Below are 22,069 nucleotides of genomic sequence, written 5' to 3'. Positions count from 1 at the left end.
AATACTTTTCATTGTCGTTTTTGATGAAGAAAACTGTCATCGGGAAATGTTAAAAAGTTCGAGGAAAAACACAAAAATAGGCAAAACAATCATGGTAGGGCCATCCTCAAATAAAAAACATGGACAGAGCAGACTAGAGTAACTCTAAGTAATCCTCGAATAACTTAAGCAAACAAGTAGCATCACTCGCCAAAATGCAATCTAGTAAAATACCTGTGGTGAGTATAGTTGCCTGTCTTTTGCCCGAAATGGGTATTGGGTTCCAAGGGTCTTTACCATGGAGACTTTCCAAAGAAATGAAGTATTTCAGACAAGTGACATCATTAACAAAGGATTCACAAAAGAAAAATGCTGTGATAATGGGTAGGAAAACTTGGCAATCAATCCCAGCAAGATTTAGGCCTCTTCCTAATCGTCTTAATGTAGTTATCTCAAGAAGTTTTGAAAGCACATTACGTGAAGAAAATGATCTCCCCAACAAATATTTTAAAGTAAATTCATTAAAGGGAGCTTTCGAACAATTACATGCTCAATTTGGCGCCGAATTAGAGAGAATCTATATAATTGGAGGTGGTGAAGTATACAATCAATGTTATGATATGATAGACCATTGGCTTATTACAGCTTTGACACCAGTTGAAACAGTTGTTCCAGAGATGGATACATTCCTTGATAAGGATAGACTTAATTCATTATACCAGGAATGTAATGGAGACCTAGCCTCATTTGTCCCTCCCGGTACAGAATTGCCACATGTTAACGAGGACGGTCATTTTATAGACCATGAAAAGGGTTACGAATTTGAATATACTTTGTATAATAGGAAATAAATCATGTATGTACGCAGAAAATAATCGTAATATATAGATAGCATGAACAGGTACTTTTATACAATTCGATACTTTGGCAGTTTCAATCTGACTCAATCGACAAGTAGACGCTGTACCAGACATCCAGCTTCCGCAATCCTATATCTTCGTGACGTTTTCGAGATTCTGTTTATTTTTCACTCAAAAATGTTAAACGATTTTTTCAGTACGTACGAACGAACATATCACAGAGATATGCCTGCAGAAATAAACCGTAAACGTATGTCACATCAAGAATCGTTTAACAGTGAGCAACTGTCAAATACAGAATGGAATAATAGTAAACGGCCATGAGTTTGGCTATCAGTTGCTTATTAAGTTAAGGCAGAGAATCAATGTAATTGTTTGCCGCGTACGAATCATTCTTGGAAGCTCGTATCGATCTGTTGACGGCTTGTTTCTGACTGTATTGTGCATTCTATTCAACAGACATCAAGCCAACCAAAGGACCAATGACTATATATATGACCTACCACTCAAATGGAACTACTTTTGAGCCAGATCATTAGTTTTTCTTTGAAAATTCATATAGGAAAAGTTCACAGTTTGAAAAATCTTTAAAGCAAGAATAGTAAAAATGTCATCATACGCGGGTTCATCTTCATGGAAATCCTTTTTGAAATCAGTTGCAACATTTAGAGGTGACATTTCAACGTTAACTGCACCACCATTCATCTTATCACCAGTATCATTATCTGAATTTTCACAATACTGGGGTGAATATCCAGAATTATTTTTAGAACCAGGTTTTATCAATGATGAAAATTACAAATCACATTCATGTGGAGATAAAGACATTGAATCAGCTGAAGTGGCTCGTATGTTAGCAGTCACCAAATGGTTCATCTTTGCATTAAAATCTCAGTATACTTCACGTAATGAATCGATGGGATCTGAAAAGAAACCATTGAATCCATTCCTAGGTGAATTATTCGTCGGGAAATGGAAAATGGATGAAAAACCTGAACTAGGTGAAACTGTTTTACTTAGTGAGCAAGTATCTCATCATCCACCAAAGACAGCATTCACTGTATTCAATGATAAAAATAACGTTAAATTAGAAGGTTATAGTCAAATTAAAGCTACCTTTAGTAAGACTTTAACACTGGGTGTCAGACAATATGGGCATTCTATCTTTTCTATTAGAGATAATGAGTCTTATTTGATCACACCACCTCCATTACATGTGGAAGGTATATTGATGGCATCTCCGTTTGCAGAATTGGAAGGTAAATCTTTCATTCAAGCATCTACTGGTATGCTTGCTGTACTAGAATTTTCTGGTAGAGGTTACTTCTCTGGTAAGAAAAACTCTTTTAAGGCAAGAATATATAGATCTTCTAAAGATTATCATAATAATAAAGAACCAATGTACACGATATCTGGACAATGGTCTGGTGTGTCTAAGATGATCAAACATGGCGCCCAAGAACCTAGTGAATCTTTATTCCACGATGCTACTAAAATAAAGCCTACATACCTTCATGTGAAGCCGATCGAGGAACAACATCCATTAGAAAGTAGAAAAGCATGGAAAGATGTGGCAAAGGCGATTACAATTGGTGACTACAAATTGATTGGTGAAACCAAATCAGTCCTCGAGGAACGTCAAAGAAATATGAGGAAGGAGGAAGAGGCTAAAGGTATAGATTGGGAAAGAAGATGGTTTAAAGACGTAGACTACTCTAAAGATAGTAAAAATGGTAAGATGAAACCTGAAGAAGGCGACAAATTCTTGGAATTGGCAGCTCTTCTGCAGTTATCAACGAAGAACGTCCCAAGTGGTACATTGAAGGCAACTAAAGAAGATATACCAACGGCCGATGCGATCCATTGGAGATTCCAAAGGAATTTGTGGGATGAAGAAAAAGAAGTTGTGTTATAGTCATAATGATATTAATGTTAGATATTATAGTAGATAGAGTAAGTTTTTTTTTAAAACCTAAAAATATTTGTCTTCCAAAAGGAAGACATTACCTAAATAAATAATGATTATCAGCATAGTGCCATTTAGGAATATTATTTGACGACAGTTTTTTTCTTCCATTGACATATCTTTCGAGAAAAACCTCACCTGTTGTTGAACATATGTTTCATATTACTGAAAGAGATTTTTGTAATTCCCTTCTTTCTGTTTCCCAATGGTTTACGTTTTTCAACTTCTTTTCTAATGATTCAATTTCATGATCAATGGAAGTGATAGCTTCATCCGTCCCCAAAGTTTGTATTTGCCATGTTCCATCATTGTGATCTGAGATTTCCAAAAGAAGATCATGGTATTTAATTAATGAAGGTCTTTGTGAAATTGTAATAAAATTGAAACGATATTTCTTTAAGATATTGAACAAATAATCTTCCATATCTTGGCTTATTGCATTTGTAGCTTCATCTAAGACGATAAATCTTGGTTTATGGAATAAAATACGAGCAAAATTAATTCTTTGTTTTTCTCCACCACTTAATAAATCTTTCCAATCAGCAACAGTATCTAAATATGTCAACCCTTTTGATCTTTTCATTAGATACTTCAAATTTACCTCTTTCAATATTTGAATCAACAATGAATCTTTCAAACCTCTATCGAAGAATTCATCTGATGACATTGGATAAATAATTTGATCCCTTAAAGTTCCACTACTTGTGAAGTACGGTCTTTGTGGGATACAAAATATGTTTTCTTGAGATGGAACAGAGAGTAATCCATTCTTATTATAAATTGGCCAAATTTCAGCAATAATTCTTTGAATTGACGTCTTACCAGAACTATTTGGTCCCAAGATTAATAAACTGGACCCAGAACCATGAATAAATGGTATACTTGACATATCATTAATTTGTTTGAAATCTTGTGTAGAATCAGTCTTTGATGTCATGGGATCAATATGAGGCGGTATTTGAAATGTCAATTTTTTTATTAATTTAATACCATCTTTAGCAGCTTTAGATGGTATAATAACGTCAATATTTTCCAGTCTAATACCATTGAAATTTCTTTGGACTGTACCTCTAATAATTTCATCTTGCTGTAATTTATTTTGATACCTTGTAATGGCTAACCTATCACCTGTACCTATTAATTGTCCAGCAGTGTTAGTGTCAGTAGCAGTTACAGAAGCAGCAGCGGCCTCCAACATATCTTTTTTCAAGACAGAGATTGCACCATAATTAAACTTGGTGGAATGAACTCTATGTAAGGCACATATTAATGAAAAGATTCTGTTTGTATAGCCTGTCAGTTGTGAAATATCTTTAATGGAATGCATCAATCTAGAGCCTGCATCAGCTAATGAAAGCATCAATCTTTTATTAACTATGAAATCTCTCATATTTCTTTGTTCAGCATTAATACCTGTGGATAAAGTCGTTAGCACAATGGGGATTGATGCGAAAACATATCCCAAACCTGACCATGTATATTTCAGTATGTAATCTTCCAACATATTATAGTTAAATTTTCTTTTACTAACGTTCAACATTCTTATCATCAATATATCATATAATTCTTTTACTTTAGTTCTCTCCACGGTAGTCCCTTGATAGAAGGCTATTTCTTCATTATTATTAATCAAATTCAAATGATAGCTGTAATAATCTCCGTCAGCAGCAGAACTTGCACTAGTCAGTTTACCTAAAGGTGGAGTATACCTTCTTAAGATATAACCTGTAGTGAAATAGTTTAAAAAGATCCCTGCGACACCTAATGTTCCCAAATTATCACGTAAATACACGGAAAAGAAGACTAAATCAATGATAGGTTTAGCAATGTTAGCGAACACTGAACAGGTCGCATCACTAAATCTTGTGATATCATTTGAGATTGAATTATCTATATTCTTAATAACTGAACTATTAGCTTTAGAATCAAACATTAATTTGTAGAATGCTAATCTTTTATCTAGATACATGTCATGTATGTATCTTGTCAAATTGACTCTGAAATTTAATGATAGTTTCCTTTGCAGTAATTTAATAGCACTATTGGTATATGATGCTGGTAGAGCGATAGAGAACCAAATAGCTAGATCCAAGAGAAACCTTCTACCTCTTCCTGCAATGATATCTTTGACGATTTGACCATCCAGCCGGGCTACAAATAGGGAAAGCCAAGTTCTCATAATTAGGAAAAAAATTTGTAAGGTTAGTATCATAGAGTTTTTATGGAAGATGTTTGGTATAAGAATTCGAGAAAGTACGTTCATTTGGTTTAAGAATTTTGAATAAAAGATTTGAGAGTTTTTACCAACTTCTTGTTCTACGTTTTTAAACAGGAATTTATCATGATCATACATATCATCATCTTTTGGTGGTATATGAATTTTCTTTATTTTATGCTCCTGATGATAGTCGAATTCTTTGTTATAGTTATTGACATCTAAAGAATCATCCTCTGGGATGTACATGACTCTTCCCCCTGATCCCAATAATACTTGTGACTTTGTCCTCCTTATACCATATCTATTTTTATTTCTTGCAGAATCCACCGTATTTCGTAGCTTGTTAATTAATTGATAGCCTAGATATGAGAATCCGGAGATTGTTGTAATTGAGGATAGAACTATGGAGAGTAAAAGTACTTGAGCTCTTCTCTTTCTTGGGGTTGTTACCGTGTTCTTGGAACTAACTAATTTCCATAAATGCCTTATGAGTGCATTTATATACGTTTTCAACGTCACATTGGACAATTGAAGTCCAATACAATGAGAGTGTAAACTGAATATAAGCTGTTGTATTTTTTCCCTTACATTGATGGCATCAGATGAGGGTAGGGGTTGTTTTCTACCAGGCATGCTTTGTTTTATTTATGTCTGAGTTCCTGTAACTCTTTATTTTGATTGCCAAACTGAAATCAGGACAATATATACTATTTGAAGAAAGACAAGGGTATTTTCTCTCTTTTACCATTAAACGGTTTCTCGCCACCCTTATATCTTTATATACATAACTTTATGTATCTACCCACGCGGAATCGGGTACTACTACTAACCCCAGTTTCTTCTTCCCTTCCTGTACCTATAACTTTATAGCTAAACTATATAAATCACCCCTGCCATCTCCAACTATCCACATCTCTTCGCATTTAATAAGTATCGGTCCGTGGACCCGTTTATAAGGGTAACCTTCCAGGGGTCTCAGCCGTACACTACCTTATTAGCCGCCCAGCTTCTTCAGAACCAGACAATGGGGTGTGGGTGCTGGTACTCCGGGCAATTCGCGTCACCCAGCGGACTTAACTATCGACCAGCCCGTTAAGAAAACGAAAACGACCCGTGGTAATTTCCATGGGTAGTTTAGTTACACAATTCTCATATGCTCTGAAATCTTCGAGGGATTCAGAATTTTTGAAACTTTTTTGACATATAGTCGTGATTATGTAATTGGGAATATATAGTATAAAATTTCGCTATCCCTTGAAAATATAATATAGATACTTAAATTGCAGTAATAACGACCAGTTTTAGAAATAAAAGAAAAAATAAAAATACACATATACACTCATACTAACGTTGAAGCATTATCAATAAAAAATGGCATTCAAAGGTACATTACATCAGTATGATTCCACCCACGTCGCATTTGAATTCACCCCTACTGACATGAAAAATGTCCTAATTATGATAGGTGGTATGACTGACGGTCTAGCAACAGTCCCCTACGTTACTAAATTACCACAAGTAATGGAACCCCTAGGTTACTCGGTGATCAATATACAAATGTCAAGTAGTTTCAAAGGTTTTGGAATCTCGTCCTTGGATAAAGATATCAAAGAAATCAAAGAACTGGTTAAATATTTGAAATCTGAGAAGGGGGGTTCGAGAGAAAAGATCATCATTATGGGTCATTCTACTGGGGCTCAGGATGTTATGCATTTCTTATTACATTATCCTGATTTAGTTGACGCAGGGATATTACAAGGTTCATGTTCTGATAGAGAATCATTTGATCCTTCAGTAGACCCAAAAATATTGAAAGAATTGAATCAATTTGCCTTGAATATGGTGAAACAAGGGAAAGGTGATGAATTGTTGGGATCTCAATTCTCAAAACATATCATCGATACCCCAATTACCGCATATAGATGGTGTTCATTGTTCACTCGTGGTGGTGATGATGATTATTTCTCTAGTGATTTGGATGATGAAACTTTTAAGGGGACCTTTGGTAAGATTAGAAAACCATTCCTTGTGGCTTATTCTGGTAAAGATCAATTTGTGCCCGAATCAGTTGACAAGCTGGCACTTTTAAAGAGATGGGAAAACGTTAGTGACCCTAAATATTGGTCCAAAAATACAGGCATTGTCGAAGGTGCATCGCATTTCGTCGAAGATCATGAACCACAACTTCAATTGTTTCAAATGATTACTTCCTTTGCAAAAGAATTTTCCTTATAGTTTAACGTAATGGTATAGGCTACAATGACAATAAAACTTCAAAGTTCCAGTAAAAGAAGAGTCTATTCACAATTAAAAGATTTCCTTGAGTCATTATATAATCTATACGTAAAGTACGTAGAATTCAACGAATTGTCGCCCACACAAACTCATTTGCTTCCCGCTAACACAAACCTAATAATTAAAAAGGTGGAACTTAATTGCTCTTAATTATTCTACAAGTGTTGATTATTTAACCAAGACTCTTGCTTTTACGAGCAAAGTTGGTACCATGGGTCCTTAAACTTCAACACGACTCTGAAATGATCCTCGAATATTTGGAATATACGTTTATGTTTTGGGAATCTTTTTCTGAAGGATGTTTCTTTAGCACAACAACAATAGCCCTGATGACTACTTAGGCACCGATGATAAAAATCACGCGCCAACAATCGGATCTGCATTGAAAAAATTTCCAGCAAAAAATAGAAAAGGATATCTAACATGTTAGCGTTTATTATCAATTGCTATTTCCACATGTACAATAACAATACAGATCTGTACTATATATGCCGACATCCCAGAGCCTTATTTCTCATCCTACTTATATTAATCATGACAGTTGAAAACAAATATTCCACAACTTTATTACATGATGGCCCAGCATTTTCCAAACCTACAGTGGACAAAATTGAACCACTACAATTCACTTTGAAAAATGCAGATATTAAAGCTACCGCATTTCCAATTTTCAAACAATCTCAATTACCTAAGAAACTTTTAACTTTAATGAAAAATGAATTTAATAAAGAGATTGAAAATGGAGATACATACCCACAATTGGAGCAATTATCTGATGATGAGTTCGCTCATTATTGGTTACATTCTTTCTGTGTCGTGGCATTAAAGACGGACAAATTGGATTTGGACGAATTAGACGTGGATGGTCAAGATTGGGAAGATTTATTCTTGGGTACTTTCTATATTAAACCAAATTATATGCCAAGATGTTCTCATAATTGTAATGCTGGGTTCTTGATCAATTCCGAGAAGAGAGGGTTGAAAATTGGGTATAGATTGGGTCAAATCTATTTGCAATGGGCTCCATTGCTAGGTTATACATATTCTGTCTTTAATTTGGTTTTCGTTACTAATGTTGGTAGTTGGAAGATTTGGGATAGATTGAAATTTGACAGAATTGGATTGGTTCCTAAAGCAGCTATATTAAAGGGACATGACGAACCTGTCGATGCCATTATTTATGGTAAAGATTTGACTAATATTGAACCGGAATTGTTAGAAGACTTTGCATGAAGGAACTGCTGGAAGGCAACCCACCACAGACTTAATGCATATACATGTTTATTTTTAGTTTTTGATAGATAATAATTTCTAAATCATAAAGAGCGATATATTCTACTATTTATAACCACTTTGAAGATGTTAAATGAGGCAGATCTTTTATCTTGCCTTCAACACAATAGTGATGATATCTACGTTTAAAACTGTATTTTTTAATGAAGCGCCGCTTGGCGAGAATAAATCGATTGTAAAACTGAAGAATTTTTATACATTTTTCCACGTTAGCTATATGTATGTACAACAATAAAAATTAACCAATTAACCCATTCAACAAAGTCTTCATTGAACCGAATCTTGCCCTTTTGCTTCCGAGAACTATTCGATTTTCAATAACTTATATTTTTCGAAGGTACATTACGAAGTAAAATTATGGCCGTTGCTGACCTAATCAAGAAATTCGAAAATATCACAGAAGATTCCAAAAATATCAATAGCAGTATCGAAATGCCAGAACCACAACATAAACTACCAGTTGATATTGACAATTCCAATATCGTTGATGACGTTAAAGCCTTAGAAGCTGTTGATCCTGTTACGCTTAGGCATTTCTAATTCTCACAATAAAGAAGAATTAGAAGCCTTGACTCAAGATGTTAAAGAGGAAACTTTAGAGACACTTGCTCATAATGCAATTCCTGAACCTGTGAAAGGAATTAACAATTCCGAACAGGCTGGCAATGATAATGAAACTAGCGGTGATAGTAGAAGTAATAGCCGTTTGGGACGTGATAGCCCGTTCGAATTCGGTCAACGTAATTTGGCTGAAGGTGCAGATGTTTGGGATCATAATGCTTGGGATAATGTTGAATGGGGTGAAGAACAAATCCAAGAAGCTCAAGAGAAGATTAAAGAACAGATGAAGAATCCTGTTCCTGATTTTGATAAGAATCTGTATAATTCTAATCCTGCCCGTTATTGGGATATATTCTATAAAAATAATAAAGAAAATTTCTTTAAGGACAGAAAATGGTTACAAATTGAATTCCCTATATTATATGCATCTACTAGGAAAGATAGTGGACCGGTGACAATTTTTGAAATCGGATGTGGGGCTGGTAATACATTTTTCCCAATCTTGAATGATAATGAAAATGAAGATTTGAAAATTGTTGCAGCAGATTTTGCTCCTAAAGCTGTTGAACTAGTTAAGAATTCTGAAAATTTTGATTCAAAATATGGACATGCTACCGTATGGGATTTAGCAAACACTGAAGGGACATTACCAGATGGTATTGAACCACGTTCTGTAGATATTGCAGTTATGATTTTTGTTTTTAGTGCATTATCTCCTGCTCAATGGGAGCAAGCAATGGATAATCTTCATATGATCATGAAACCTGGTGGTAAGATTCTTCTTCGAGACTACGGTCATTTGGATCTCGCGCAAGTAAGATTCAAAAAGAATAGACTATTGGACGAAAATTTTTATGTTAGAGGTGACGGTACAAGAGTATACTTCTTTTCGGAAGATAAATTGAGAGAAGTGTTTACTAAGAAATATTTCGTTGAAAATAAGATAGGAACAGATCGAAGACTCTTGGTTAACAGAAAGAGGCAATTGAAGATGTACCGTTGTTGGGTGCAAGCGGTCTTTGACGTCCCCGCAGAAAATTAAGAATCATTATTCTTTTATTTGAGGTGATTATTTCTTTAATGAATTCTTAGTACATTTTGTATATTATTTGACGAAAGCAATGTCCTTCTGTAACTACGTATAATATCATCCTTCATTTAGTAAAAGGGCATCTCAGGTAGACAAACTATGGCCCATCAATTAATTTATATTTACCGCAAAAGGGTACGTGACACAGTTTTCGAATTAGTTTACTTGAACTTCGATTCCAGAGAGATTCTTCGTAGCGCGTTTTTTGATAATTAAAAAAGTGTGGTGGAAAAACAAAATGTCAGATTGATTATAATTGAAGATCTGGAAAGTTGCAACATTATTAAAGAGATATGTCAAAGATTGAAATGGAGTGTATATAATACATTATCTCTCCAATATCTGACGCAGTTGAACTTTTGAGACTTTTACGACTTCTCTAAATTAATGAGAGTTACCCTTCCATTAAAGATGACAACCAGAACATACCGTGATGCCATCAATTCTTTGAATTCTCTGCAATCCAACTATGCCAACATCATGGCGATTAGAGAATCTGGTGATCGCAGAAATCAAATGAACATATGGGAAATGCAGGAATGGTCCAAAAGAATAGGATATAATGTTTCTGATTTCAATAAATTGAATGTCATTCATATAACTGGTACCAAGGGGAAAGGATCCACTGCGGCCTTCACATCTAGTATCTTAAGACAATATAATGATAAATTACCGAAAATTGGTCTATATACATCACCGCATTTGAAAACGGTTAGGGAAAGAATTAGAATTAACGGTGAGCCTATTTCAGAGGATAAATTTACAAAATATTTCTTCGAAGTTTGGAATAAGCTAGGGAATACAAAATCAAATTTAGAAAAATTCCCTCATATGGTAGATGGAAGCAAGCCAGGCTACTTCAAATATTTAACTCTATTATCCTTCCATGCATTCATGCAAGAAGGCTGCGATGCATGTGTATATGAAGTAGGTGTCGGTGGAGAATTCGATAGCACAAATATCATTGAAAAGCCGTTAGTTTGTGGCGTTACCTTATTGGGAATTGATCATACGTTTATGTTAGGAGAGACAATTGCTGAGATTGCATGGAATAAGGGTGGCATATTTAAAGAAGGTTCTCCAGCTTACACAGTTATGGGTCAACCAGAAGCAGGTTTGCGTGTGCTCGAAGAACGGGCCACTGAACGTAGTACGAAATTAACACAAGTACCAACTTTCAAGGCCTTAAAAAATGTAAAATTGGGTATCGCCGGTGAATTTCAGAGAGGAAATGCATCCCTAGCTGTTGTTCTTGCTGCAAAAGCGCTCGAGAAATTGAATGTAATTGATAAGACAATCGCGGTGGAAGAAGATGCACATATTCCATCGGAAGCTCTAAAAGGATTAGAACTAACGAGATGGGAAGGCCGCTGTCAAACAATTGAAAGGAATGGAAGTAATTGGTATATAGATGGAGCCCACACAAAGGATAGCATTATTGCGGCATCAGGCTGGTTCAAAAATATAGTCAAATCGTCTTTCAACAAAAAAATTCTCTTATTTAACCAACAGAGCAGAGATGCAAATGCTCTTATCAACTATTTGCATAACGTAGTCTCTCCTGAAGTAAAGTTTGACCATGTGATATTTACAACAAACGTTACTTGGAAATCAGGAACTTATAGCCCTGATCTTGTTTCCATGAATACTTCGAAAGATGACGTAGAAAAATTGAAAATACAAGAAGCTCTACGAAAAGAATGGAATAGAATCGATAAACATCGTCCAGAAGTCCACGTTACACCTACTATAGAAGAAGCAGTTAGTTTAATAGAAAGTCTCAGACAAGACAGCCTTGATATTTTTGTCACAGGTTCACTTCATCTGGTAGGAGGTTTATTGGTGGTCTTTGATAAATAGTACAAGAACCTTCATTTTGATAGACAGAACTTTATATTATTTATAATAGATACGTAGAGTGTTAATGAATATTTTATATAGTTCCTAATAAAACAATTTCTTTATAATTGATAACAAGCCGTATCGGTAAGATCCTTTCCATAATAGATGGACCATTTTTCGAAGTACTGTTGATGTATCCTTGAGTGTCGGTCTTCATAGGCTTCTAAGACCCTCACAGCACTGTAAATATCATAAAACTGTATATATAGGCATGGCCTCCTTGAGATCAAAGGAGAAATATCGACAATTTCTCCAAAACATTCAAAGTCTGACCGTATACGTTTCAAATATAAGGAATTTAGGACCAAATGATCTTTTAGAGGTAATTGCTTCATAAAGAGGCAACGACATTTTCCATTATAGTTCAGTAGAGTTTTCGAGGGAACAGTTTTGCTTGGAATGCATAAATTAGAGTCGACAAACCATTCAGGTTTCAAATGAATACCATTAACCTTGAATAAATTGGTATTTCCGTACTTCATAAATTGCTGGGCACCTTCGCTCGCTATGAACGCTATCTTTAAAACATTAGAAGGAGAGCTTAGTTTATGTTGCTGGTAAAAATTGAAGTTCTCTATTGGGCCACCTGATATCTGAGCAACAATACTATGTATTCCAGTCTCCTTTGGAATATTTCTTATTATTATCATCCTTCTTTGTTTGTCAGTAACATTTGCGAAATGACTTTCCTCGATGTATTTAGAGTCATCAGCAGTATAAGCTTGAATTTTGGGTTCTGCTTTTAAACTAATATGACATAAAATTTCCTTGCTTTTCGGATCTGTTTTAATTCTTTTCGATAAGGGCAAGCCAGTTAAACAGTTGTAATAGTTTGTACTTTTAGAAGAACATTGGATTATCGATATATCTGAACTGCCAGACTTCTTACCAGTTTTCCTTTCCTTTGAAGAGGATAAAATGTAGGTCCTAGTAAATCGTCTAAACCCAAACAATTCTCTTCTTCTGTTGATAGGGGAGTGTTCGGGAAATAAGTAAGATATTGTTTTCGGTGTCCTTACTTTACTAGGATTTGTGGTCCATATTTTTCCCTTTGGTAAACCCTCTATTGATCTCGACTTACTTGAGATTGTAGGGCCGTAAGATTTAATATTTTTATTATTAGAATTAGTGTGCATTATGTTATCGAAAATGATGATACTTTACAATATCATGTGATACTTGTTTAGGTCAACTTCCATTGGTAGTGGGAGGAATAATAACTTTCGAATAAGTTATGACTTTAAATAAAAATGGTACATGGGAAAGATGATTTCATGGAATTAAGTAGTAGTTTACGTCTGTGACGCCAAAACAATTAAAAATACGTCAAAGTATTTTTGACTCGACTTAGTTTTGAGGGCGCATGATAAATGACACAAAATTTTATCATAGCAGTAAACTTGTTATTTTACCAATAACATAAACTACGGTATGAATGAGTTATCATGTAATATCATAGCGCGGGAACCACGCTTATTGTACATAGGTGGTACAAACTAGAAGTTACATAATATATGACGCCCAATCAACATTTCCTTGAATAGCGTATCTAACTGTCATTATTGTGTATTAAGAAGTTGCCATTGACATTGAGAATTTATTTCCTTTTTTCTTTAGTTTGGAGCTAACTAAGAAAGATAATAGACGTTTTTTCTATGAATATTTAGCGTGATGAAATTAATTTGATACATAATATACAGAATGGGTTCAAAATGCTTATTTTTCTAATTTCTGATGTCACACATATCACCTCTTCGAGATGTTTCTAGCTTCATCAATTCACGTAACGCCATAGTTGCATATGCCGATGTACCTAATTGGAATTTTAGAATGACGGCGGTTTTATCACCGCCCTTATCTGGGATATACCTTTCTAGTTTATCCTTCATGTATTTTTGACAGTTATCTTTAGCGACTTGGTTATTTAATATCTCAAGATCTGTATTGACTAATTGCTGGGTAGGACTCGAATAATGGACAATTCTATAATCTAGTTGTTCCGGCTTTTCGATTATTTTTCTATAAGAACCAGCCATAGAAAATTCACGAACCTTTCTCCTCATATCGAATGGATCCATATTGTCCTTAGCCATGATTTCGGTATACAATTTACGCAATTCTTCATTAGTTGGGTAAATAATGTCAAAACCTGGAGTTGGTAAAACGACATCTGTAATGCTGAACTTTCCTGAGTCAATATCGGCCTGAGTGACTGGCTTGGCACGAATAAATTCATCTTCACGTAAATCTTCGTCAAAATCGTCTTCTTCATCTTGGGCAGAAGGTGATTTTGTGTTTTCTGTATCAATAACAAGATCACCTTCAACCAATTCTACACCGTGTAATTCGATTCTTTTACTTGCAATGGCGTTCCAAACAAAACTTTGATACGCATGAACATACATTGTTCTAAGGTTCCTTGGAATTTTCATTATGGCAGTATAATAAGCAAAAGAAGAAAAAGTGCCGTCCTCTTCTTTCTTTTGAGTAGATAAGGAATGTAGAATGGAATTTTCGGCAAGCGATTGTCTTGGCATTTTTTGTAATGCAAGAACTGGATCCTTAGTTTCTGCCCATATTTGTCTTGCTTCCTTTGATTTTGGTAAAACGTTATCCTGATCGGATAGAATCAAATTGACAGCATTCTCCCAATTACTTAAAAGTAATTCTTTACCAATCTCATGAGTGGAGATACTGAAAGTACCGAATCTCTGCATACCGAAGTAATTGATAAAACCCTTTTCTGATAATGATTGACAACCATTTGCTAGAATTTGTTCAAGAGATAAGGCAGACGTTTCTGAAACGCTCACATCTCTGATAACTATGACGAACTCATTACCATTTAAATCACCTAGACTTAAACTAGTATCTTCGAATTTGTACCCCCCGATAACTAACCCTTTCAAAGTTCTGTTCAAAGCATTCAAACGATCAACACCAATCTTGGAGACTGAAAGTCTTTGGCAAGTAACAGCTCTACGATCTTTGTTCCCGGCAAATCTAATAAGTTTATTTGGAATTCTCATTAACTTGGTAATTGTATTGACAGCTTCCATGGTGTCTTTGTTTTCCTTATGAAGAGTAAAATGTAAAAATTCTTTGGTTGGACCATATCCCCAATTTTCTACACCATTGGCATCTTTACTTTGATCGACCAATACTTGTTTGCTAACTCTTGATTTATTATTACTTCTGGCAATCTTGAATGTATTATCAGCAGAAGTAACCGACTCTAATTCGTTATTGAACGCAGCACGTAACAATTGATGGATTTTAGTTCTAACAGATTTTTCTTCAAATGATTTGGTAGTTTCCATGGTTTGAGCATTACGGTAAACGTCCTCAATTTTTACAACATCATCTTCTCCAAAAATTTCAACTAATTGAACCCTTAGTTCTGGTTCAACTTTAAAATCTTGTCTTCTTGAAGCTTCTTCTTCACGTTGAGCTCTCACTTCTTCCCTGGATGGTTGAGGCTTCTTTGGCATCTTGAAACCCTTATCGGTCAAATGAACAACTTCGTCAGCCTTATTGATCTCGTTAACTAAGAAGTCAGTATATCTTTGTTTAATTTGACCACTAAACCCTGGAAGTCCAGATGATAAAAATAAAGTGATACCAACGTCTGCTTCCCTTAGTCCACCGACCATTAATGGTTCAGTCTTCAATTTTTTGGCAGACTCCTCGACAACGATAGCCTCATTTTCTAATGTTCTTTTTGCAGAGTTAGTAGGTTCTGACATTGTTGGATTTTCACTGGACCCCTCAAGATCAAATGCTAAAAGAATTATACAAGTATGGGCTTTTGTTCTAAAGTGTCAGATATGTATTATTTCTCGAAAACTATTTTCCTATTTCCAATTTTCCAATACTCATCGCAAAATTTTCCAGACGTATGATGTTACCCTCTGATGTTTAAAGGTCGACATGGAAAGGTTCATCTTGGAATGTAAATTGGAAGATATCTGGAACAGCTAGATAGAACAATTCAACGCGAGTACGAGGGACAAAAGAGTAGGGTTATATCAAATAAATTGGGTAATATGGTAGCAGAAGAGATTTCTGATTCAGGGATACCAAGAAAAATCGAAAATGTACAGGAAATCATGACTAAATGCCAGTGTTGGGTGAAGAAAGATGACGATGAACGCTTAGCTGAAATTTTATCGATAAATACAAGAAGATCACCTCCAAAGTTTTATGTACATTATGTTAATTACAATAAACGTCTGGATGAATGGATCGATGTCGATCGAATAAATTTAGATAAGGAAGTCATCTTCCCTAGACCTCCTGATCTTTCAGAGGATGCAATAAATAAACAGAAAAAGAAGAAGAAGAAGTCACCTACAACTTCGTTATCGAGTAGTGTAGAACCAGGTGCATCGCGAGGTGTTACGCCTGATAATACAGATGTTATGGATCTTGACAACTTGAATGTCCAAGGTGTTAAGCATGAAGATATATCTCAAGAAGATGAAATTAAAAAATTAAGAACATCTGGTTCAATGACGCAAAATCCTCATGAAGTTGCTCGTGTTAGGAATTTAAATAAAATTATCATGGGTGAACATGAAATTGAGCCATGGTATTTTTCACCATATCCTATCGAATTGACAGATGAAGATGTTGTATATATTGATGATTTCAGCTTACAGTATTTCGGTTCACGAAAACAATATGAAAGGTATAGAAAAAAATGCACACTACGACATCCACCAGGGAATGAGATATATAGGGATGATTATGTTTCTTTCTTTGAAATAGATGGTAGGAAGCAAAGGACATGGTGTAGAAACCTCTGTCTTTTGTCCAAGCTATTCTTAGATCATAAGACTTTGTACTATGATGTCGATCCATTTTTATTCTATTGTATGACCAGAAGGGACGAATTGGGTCATCATTTCGTGGGATATTTTTCTAAAGAAAAGGAGTCAGCAGACGGATACAATGTGGCATGTATCTTGACTTTACCTCAGTATCAAAGAATGGGGTACGGTAGACTATTAATTGAATTTTCATATGAGCTTTCGAAGAAGGAACATAAAGTTGGATCACCTGAAAAACCATTGTCAGATTTAGGTTTATTGTCATACAGGGCATATTGGGCAGATACATTACTGGTCCTTCTGGTTGAACATGGTCAAGAAATTACTATAGAGGAGATAAGTTCCATTACATCGATGACCACAACGGATATTTTACATACAGCTAAAACATTGAATATTTTGAGGTACTATAAGGCACAACATATACTGTACCTCAGCAAAGATATTGCTGACAGATATAATGAATTACAAAGGAAAAAAGAAGAAGAATTGATCCAAAGAAGCTGGTTTGGAAGCCACCAGTCTTTACTGCTTCCCAATTACGTTTTGCATGGTGAATTATTCTATTGTAATATTGTATTCACGTCTGCATTATATGGCCGGTTATTAATCTTAGATAACAGACCATAGAAATTGTATGTGTCCTTTGAATCAACATGACATTGAATATTTCAACTTTTACCGAAATAGAATATATAAAGAAGTATACATGAGTTATTTATATTGTGAGTAGATCATATCCATAATAAAGTATATGTTTTAATGCTCTGTACTTAATATGCCAGTGATTCAAGATTATTTTCTTTTCGTTATGCTTGCTTTATGCAATTAACCTACAATTTCTAGATCTTCATCACCAAAACCATATTTTTCATTGTTCGCATAGTATAATCTCTTCAGTTCCTCGATATATAGATTATGATAATGGTCAACAACTTCAGTAGGTGGATTTTCTATTTTTTCTTTTACGTAAATAGGTTTCCCCACTATAACGTTCAACGGAGTCCTAAAAGGTAATAATCCAAAATCATAATTAAATATACCTCGTGCATAAAATATTGGGATAGTAAATCCACAATTTTCTTTGAACCATAATTGAAACTTTCTTAGCCAAGAATCGTCATCTGTTCTAAGGATATTATAACAATTTGTCTCGCCAAACGCAAAGACGGGTACCAAACTTGTATTACCCGTTTCAATAGCTAACTTAATGAAACCTTTTCTTTTATTTAATATGATCTCGGTGGAACCCATTGAACTTAGTAATGATTCCCTAGCTCCACCCACCACGATACATATGGATTGATTCTTGTTTAATGTTTTTAATGAATTTTTCTTAGATACTGATGTAACGCCTAATGCTAGTAGATAGTCTCTGTAAAATGGTATGTGGAACTGTGTGACTAAAGTCATTAAAGAAACTGGAATACCAGGAAATTTTTGAGACCAATCTCTGCCCTCTGTTCCAATAGCTCCGAACGCGCCTAATGCACCAATTCCATGAGGATGATATCCGAATATATACCTGGGTCCGGTTGCTTCCATATTATCCATAGCTGAAGCCTTTTTCTCAAAATTTAGATAATATTTGGTAGGCCATAGCTTAATTCTTAATCTTTTTGTTTCCTTTTTCGCTGGGTCATTTCCTATTTTCTTGGTGAATGTAGGCGGTAGATCACAAGTCTTATCTAGAGTTATAGGAAAATAGTCACAATATGCCTTCCAAAAGGGTAATGATCTGAACCATAAGGAATATCTTTCTACAACGCCACCATTGGCAGGCGACCTGTCAATGAAGAAATATATCATATATGGGATGACAAAAACCCATAATCTAGGTTTTGATATAACGAACAACGAAAAAACGGTACCCAAAACAAAAGATGACGTATGCCATGCAACTGCGAAAGTTTGAAGTCTTCTTTGGAATGGAGTCGAGATTGGGGTACAATAATCTAGAGTAGGTTTTTTTATTGTGATGGAATTTTTACGTCTTATACTATTTTTAGTTGAGTTGGTATCTTTATCAGATCGTATATTTCTTCGGTATAGTACCTCTTCTGCAGATACGGGCATCTTGGATTCAAAGCGGGGTTTATTATCTTTAGTTGAGATTTGAGTTTAAAATAATACCAAAATACTCACTCAAAAAAAAAAAAGGAATAAATATATTTTTTAGTATTTTTTAATGAACCAAACTTTACATATAGACTTAACAATGGTTGCAAATGGAATCATACAGCGGAGTCATGTCTTAAAATTGGAGAAAAGGTCTATTTAGGATTCTCATTTTTGCAACCGATGAACCCCGTGCACCGCAGTTTGTGTAAAAAAGTTAACGCGGGAAAGAAACATGTGGAATTCGACATTTAAAGATTGTTTTTCTCAATGATACAAGGTCAGTTTATAGATTTGTTAATATAATTTTAGTCTATCCGAACCTGCCTATTATCTTACTCTGAACAGTCATAAAACTTGAAATTCACTTAATGTATGTATTATTCGGTCATTCGATGTGGTGCGGCTGGCTAACGTAGAATATAAGCAACCATATTTGTCGGTATCTCTACCAACTGAGTTCTTCCGGTATTTTTCTTATATCAATTCGATTATATATTATTCGATAAGGAAACAACAACACTTATGAGAATGTAATTACATTCTTATGAACATAAAGAAATAAGGTATAGGTATCAAATATTTTCTCATTGTTTATTTTTGGTTTAGTATTTTTAATTTGCGGTATAGCCTTCATTTTTTCAAAAGTAAACAACTGAGAAAAAGTCAATATAAGCTTTTTCTTAAAATATTAAAGAAATTGAAGTCAAAAACACCAAAATTACCTTCATTACTTACTTACAAACTAATATTGAAGGGATATTAAAGCTTTGTATTTAATAAATATTATTTATTTGTGTGAATGGAATATATGTAGCCCGGATCAACTCGTCCAACTGGGGTGTCGAATATATAACGGACAATGTAATAAAACAGAAGATGAGAAAAATTTTACTTTAATATATAAATACACAGAGACAAATAGATATAGTGGATCAACGTATGCATTAGTAAGTAACCGTTAAATGATCAATAAAACAACAACAAGGACAATCAAGCTCATATTGATAACTGTTAAGTAAATTCTAAAACAGGGAGATCCCGTGGCTCTAGTCTCAAATCAGCACAATACTCTACCATGTAGTTGGGAACGCCTTCCATTTATGGCGGCTAAAACCTTTTACAAAAATAAACAAATTTACTAAGAGAGAGATTTTTTACGCGTTCGCTCCCCTCGTAACTTTTTTTGCGTAAACGCGTAAAGAACTTCCACGGGTATGCGGAACGGAACGACTCTCATACAAATTATTTATAGATCGTATCATTTCTTACATAGATATGTATATATGTATAAGTAGTATACGTCCGTCCGTAAACGACAACGAGTCTGCTGCTGCTGCTTTGTTTGACGGTGAAACTCAGAGGTTCCAGCAGAGCCGAGCAGCAGAGAGCCAGGCTGATCCGCCCAGACTTTCAAAACAGAGAGAGAGAGAGTTCCCCTTCTGGGCCCGCCTCATATTTCCGTATTAATGTACTTACTTATGTAAAGTGGTGTGGGATTGCATTGCATTACAAGGAAATAAGGCGCAGTTGCTCTTTGTTTGCTCCTCTTCTTCTGGTTATTCTTCTTTCTATAGTTCCAGACAGAACGTTTGTACTCACATACGTGTGTATGTAGATCCACCTCACACAAGTATGTAATTGTTCCGAGGTTACTAATGAGTTGTCGCAGACTGATACCCAAAGAAGGCAATGCTTCTCGAGCATCTCCAATTACTAAGAAAGGATAGGTTACCTAAATGGAACATTTATGAGAAGATTTTAAATATACGGTTCCATCCTCGATTCGACTTTACTCTCTTAAACTATTTATATTTCCGTACGTACATAAAAGTATATAATTAGATAAATTAGTAAGAGTGCAGAATCCATTTACCCTTTGTCCTTCATTACATCTCCTCTCGAAGTGAAAACTGTCGATTCAACTAACTTACAAAAATATTATATACCCATAATTGGAAAAAATCAAGAACTCAAATGTCAACTATAAAATCTAAAACATCACAAAAATCTAAAAGAAATTTGAGAGTCATATCGTCAGCATTACTGCTACTGGGGGTAACATCATTCCTATATTTCACATGGAATGATTACTCGGAAAAACTATCGAATCCTTCAACCAACGCTTCTTCAGTAATAAGTAGCACACAATCTACACTAATATCTCAAAATATCTTAGATGAAAGTCAATTGAGAAATATACAGAAAGTAAATGACGAAATATTAACCATCAAAAATCAAATTAAAACAACGTCAATCTTATCACCTATACCTACTTCTTCTTCACCTATTCAGTCTTTCAATCCTGAAGTCAATTTCTTTCAAATATTGGAAACTTCTCCTATGGTCCTTTTCATTAAATCATCAGAAAGAGATTCAAAAATAATCAGAGATATACTAACTAAAGAATATGAAATTTCTCCAGAATTGGCTGTAGTGGATCTAGATAAACATAAACATGGTGATGAATTAGAAGAATTTATAAGGTTGAATAAATTAAACGAACAAGCTATATTTTCATCATCATTGGCTTCTTTACCATATCTATTCGTAAATGAAGTTTCAATGGAAATAGATACGGCAACTATTAAGGATTTACATTCCAAAAATTTCTTAATTAAAAAATTTGAATTGATGTCTAATGGGAAAGTATTATTTGAAAGGAAAAATCCTCCTTCAAATTCATGAGAATACATTAAAATATAGTACGCGATATATATGCTTAACACCACTTTACAAATAAATATCTAGTTTATAATTATTCATAATAAAAAATTGCATCATCATTACAAAAATTACTGAATTTTTTTTTTTTCTTATATATATATATAAAGGTCTTTATCTTTCGTCTGTTTACATTAGTTTTTTATTATATGTATTTAACACTCTATAGTAAAATATACACTTGTTTTTCTTTACATTTAATAGACTTATATGTTTTGACCGTTCATTTTT

The 22,069-nt window shown here is 34.5% G+C and overlaps 12 protein-coding genes across 12 annotated transcripts; 8 read left to right on the top strand and 4 right to left on the bottom strand.

The window, feature by feature from the left end:
• Nucleotides 1–194: 194 nt before the first annotated feature.
• DFR1 (dihydrofolate reductase) lies at nucleotides 195–830 on the top strand (the record flags this gene model as incomplete). The annotated part of the gene is made up of 1 exon (XM_003670137.1): nucleotides 195–830. The coding sequence occupies one exon, from the start codon at nucleotides 195–197 to the stop codon at nucleotides 828–830; it is 636 nt and encodes a 211-aa protein (XP_003670185.1).
• Nucleotides 831–1,446: 616 nt separating this feature from the next.
• On the top strand, nucleotides 1,447–2,754 carry NDAI0E01250 (OSBP family protein; the record flags this gene model as incomplete). The annotated part of the gene is made up of 1 exon (XM_003670136.1): nucleotides 1,447–2,754. One exon carries the CDS (start codon nucleotides 1,447–1,449, stop codon nucleotides 2,752–2,754), a length of 1,308 nt encoding a protein of 435 aa, XP_003670184.1.
• Nucleotides 2,755–2,962: 208 nt separating this feature from the next.
• Nucleotides 2,963–5,656, bottom strand: PXA1 (ATP-binding cassette long-chain fatty acid transporter PXA1; the record flags this gene model as incomplete). The annotated part of the gene is made up of 1 exon (XM_003670135.1): nucleotides 2,963–5,656. The coding sequence occupies one exon, from the start codon at nucleotides 5,654–5,656 to the stop codon at nucleotides 2,963–2,965; it is 2,694 nt and encodes an 897-aa protein (XP_003670183.1).
• A 738-nt stretch (nucleotides 5,657–6,394) lies between these two features.
• Nucleotides 6,395–7,258, top strand: NDAI0E01230 (uncharacterized protein; the record flags this gene model as incomplete). Its single annotated transcript, XM_003670134.1, has 1 exon — nucleotides 6,395–7,258. The coding sequence occupies one exon, from the start codon at nucleotides 6,395–6,397 to the stop codon at nucleotides 7,256–7,258; it is 864 nt and encodes a 287-aa protein (XP_003670182.1).
• A 483-nt stretch (nucleotides 7,259–7,741) lies between these two features.
• Nucleotides 7,742–8,551, top strand: NDAI0E01220 (uncharacterized protein; the record flags this gene model as incomplete). The annotated part of the gene is made up of 1 exon (XM_003670133.1): nucleotides 7,742–8,551. One exon carries the CDS (start codon nucleotides 7,742–7,744, stop codon nucleotides 8,549–8,551), a length of 810 nt encoding a protein of 269 aa, XP_003670181.1.
• Nucleotides 8,552–8,968: 417 nt separating this feature from the next.
• On the top strand, nucleotides 8,969–10,214 carry ABP140 (tRNA(Thr) (cytosine(32)-N(3))-methyltransferase; the record flags this gene model as incomplete). The annotated part of the gene is given in 2 exon segments (XM_003670132.1): nucleotides 8,969–9,139; nucleotides 9,141–10,214. Coding segments are annotated over 2 exon segments (1,245 nt in total).
• A 435-nt stretch (nucleotides 10,215–10,649) lies between these two features.
• MET7 (tetrahydrofolate synthase) lies at nucleotides 10,650–12,122 on the top strand (the record flags this gene model as incomplete). Its single annotated transcript, XM_003670131.1, has 1 exon — nucleotides 10,650–12,122. One exon carries the CDS (start codon nucleotides 10,650–10,652, stop codon nucleotides 12,120–12,122), a length of 1,473 nt encoding a protein of 490 aa, XP_003670179.1.
• Nucleotides 12,123–12,223: 101 nt separating this feature from the next.
• On the bottom strand, nucleotides 12,224–13,300 carry SSP2 (Ssp2p; the record flags this gene model as incomplete). The annotated part of the gene is made up of 1 exon (XM_003670130.1): nucleotides 12,224–13,300. The coding sequence occupies one exon, from the start codon at nucleotides 13,298–13,300 to the stop codon at nucleotides 12,224–12,226; it is 1,077 nt and encodes a 358-aa protein (XP_003670178.1).
• Nucleotides 13,301–13,888: 588 nt separating this feature from the next.
• PUS7 (pseudouridine synthase PUS7) lies at nucleotides 13,889–15,910 on the bottom strand (the record flags this gene model as incomplete). Its single annotated transcript, XM_003670129.1, has 1 exon — nucleotides 13,889–15,910. The coding sequence occupies one exon, from the start codon at nucleotides 15,908–15,910 to the stop codon at nucleotides 13,889–13,891; it is 2,022 nt and encodes a 673-aa protein (XP_003670177.1).
• Nucleotides 15,911–16,210: 300 nt separating this feature from the next.
• On the top strand, nucleotides 16,211–17,626 carry ESA1 (NuA4 histone acetyltransferase complex catalytic subunit ESA1; the record flags this gene model as incomplete). Its single annotated transcript, XM_003670128.1, has 1 exon — nucleotides 16,211–17,626. One exon carries the CDS (start codon nucleotides 16,211–16,213, stop codon nucleotides 17,624–17,626), a length of 1,416 nt encoding a protein of 471 aa, XP_003670176.1.
• Nucleotides 17,627–17,824: 198 nt separating this feature from the next.
• Nucleotides 17,825–19,072, bottom strand: DGA1 (diacylglycerol O-acyltransferase; the record flags this gene model as incomplete). Its single annotated transcript, XM_003670127.1, has 1 exon — nucleotides 17,825–19,072. One exon carries the CDS (start codon nucleotides 19,070–19,072, stop codon nucleotides 17,825–17,827), a length of 1,248 nt encoding a protein of 415 aa, XP_003670175.1.
• Nucleotides 19,073–21,091: 2,019 nt separating this feature from the next.
• NDAI0E01150 (uncharacterized protein) lies at nucleotides 21,092–21,802 on the top strand (the record flags this gene model as incomplete). The annotated part of the gene is made up of 1 exon (XM_003670126.1): nucleotides 21,092–21,802. The coding sequence occupies one exon, from the start codon at nucleotides 21,092–21,094 to the stop codon at nucleotides 21,800–21,802; it is 711 nt and encodes a 236-aa protein (XP_003670174.1).
• Between the last annotated feature and the right edge of the window lie 267 nt (nucleotides 21,803–22,069).

Source organism: Naumovozyma dairenensis, chromosome 5 (genome assembly GCF_000227115.2).
Source record: "Naumovozyma dairenensis CBS 421 chromosome 5, complete genome".
NCBI classification, from domain to species: Eukaryota; Fungi; Ascomycota; class Saccharomycetes; order Saccharomycetales; family Saccharomycetaceae; genus Naumovozyma; species Naumovozyma dairenensis.
Note: the sequence above shows the minus strand (reverse complement) of the source record. Positions and strands in the feature narration are given on the sequence as shown.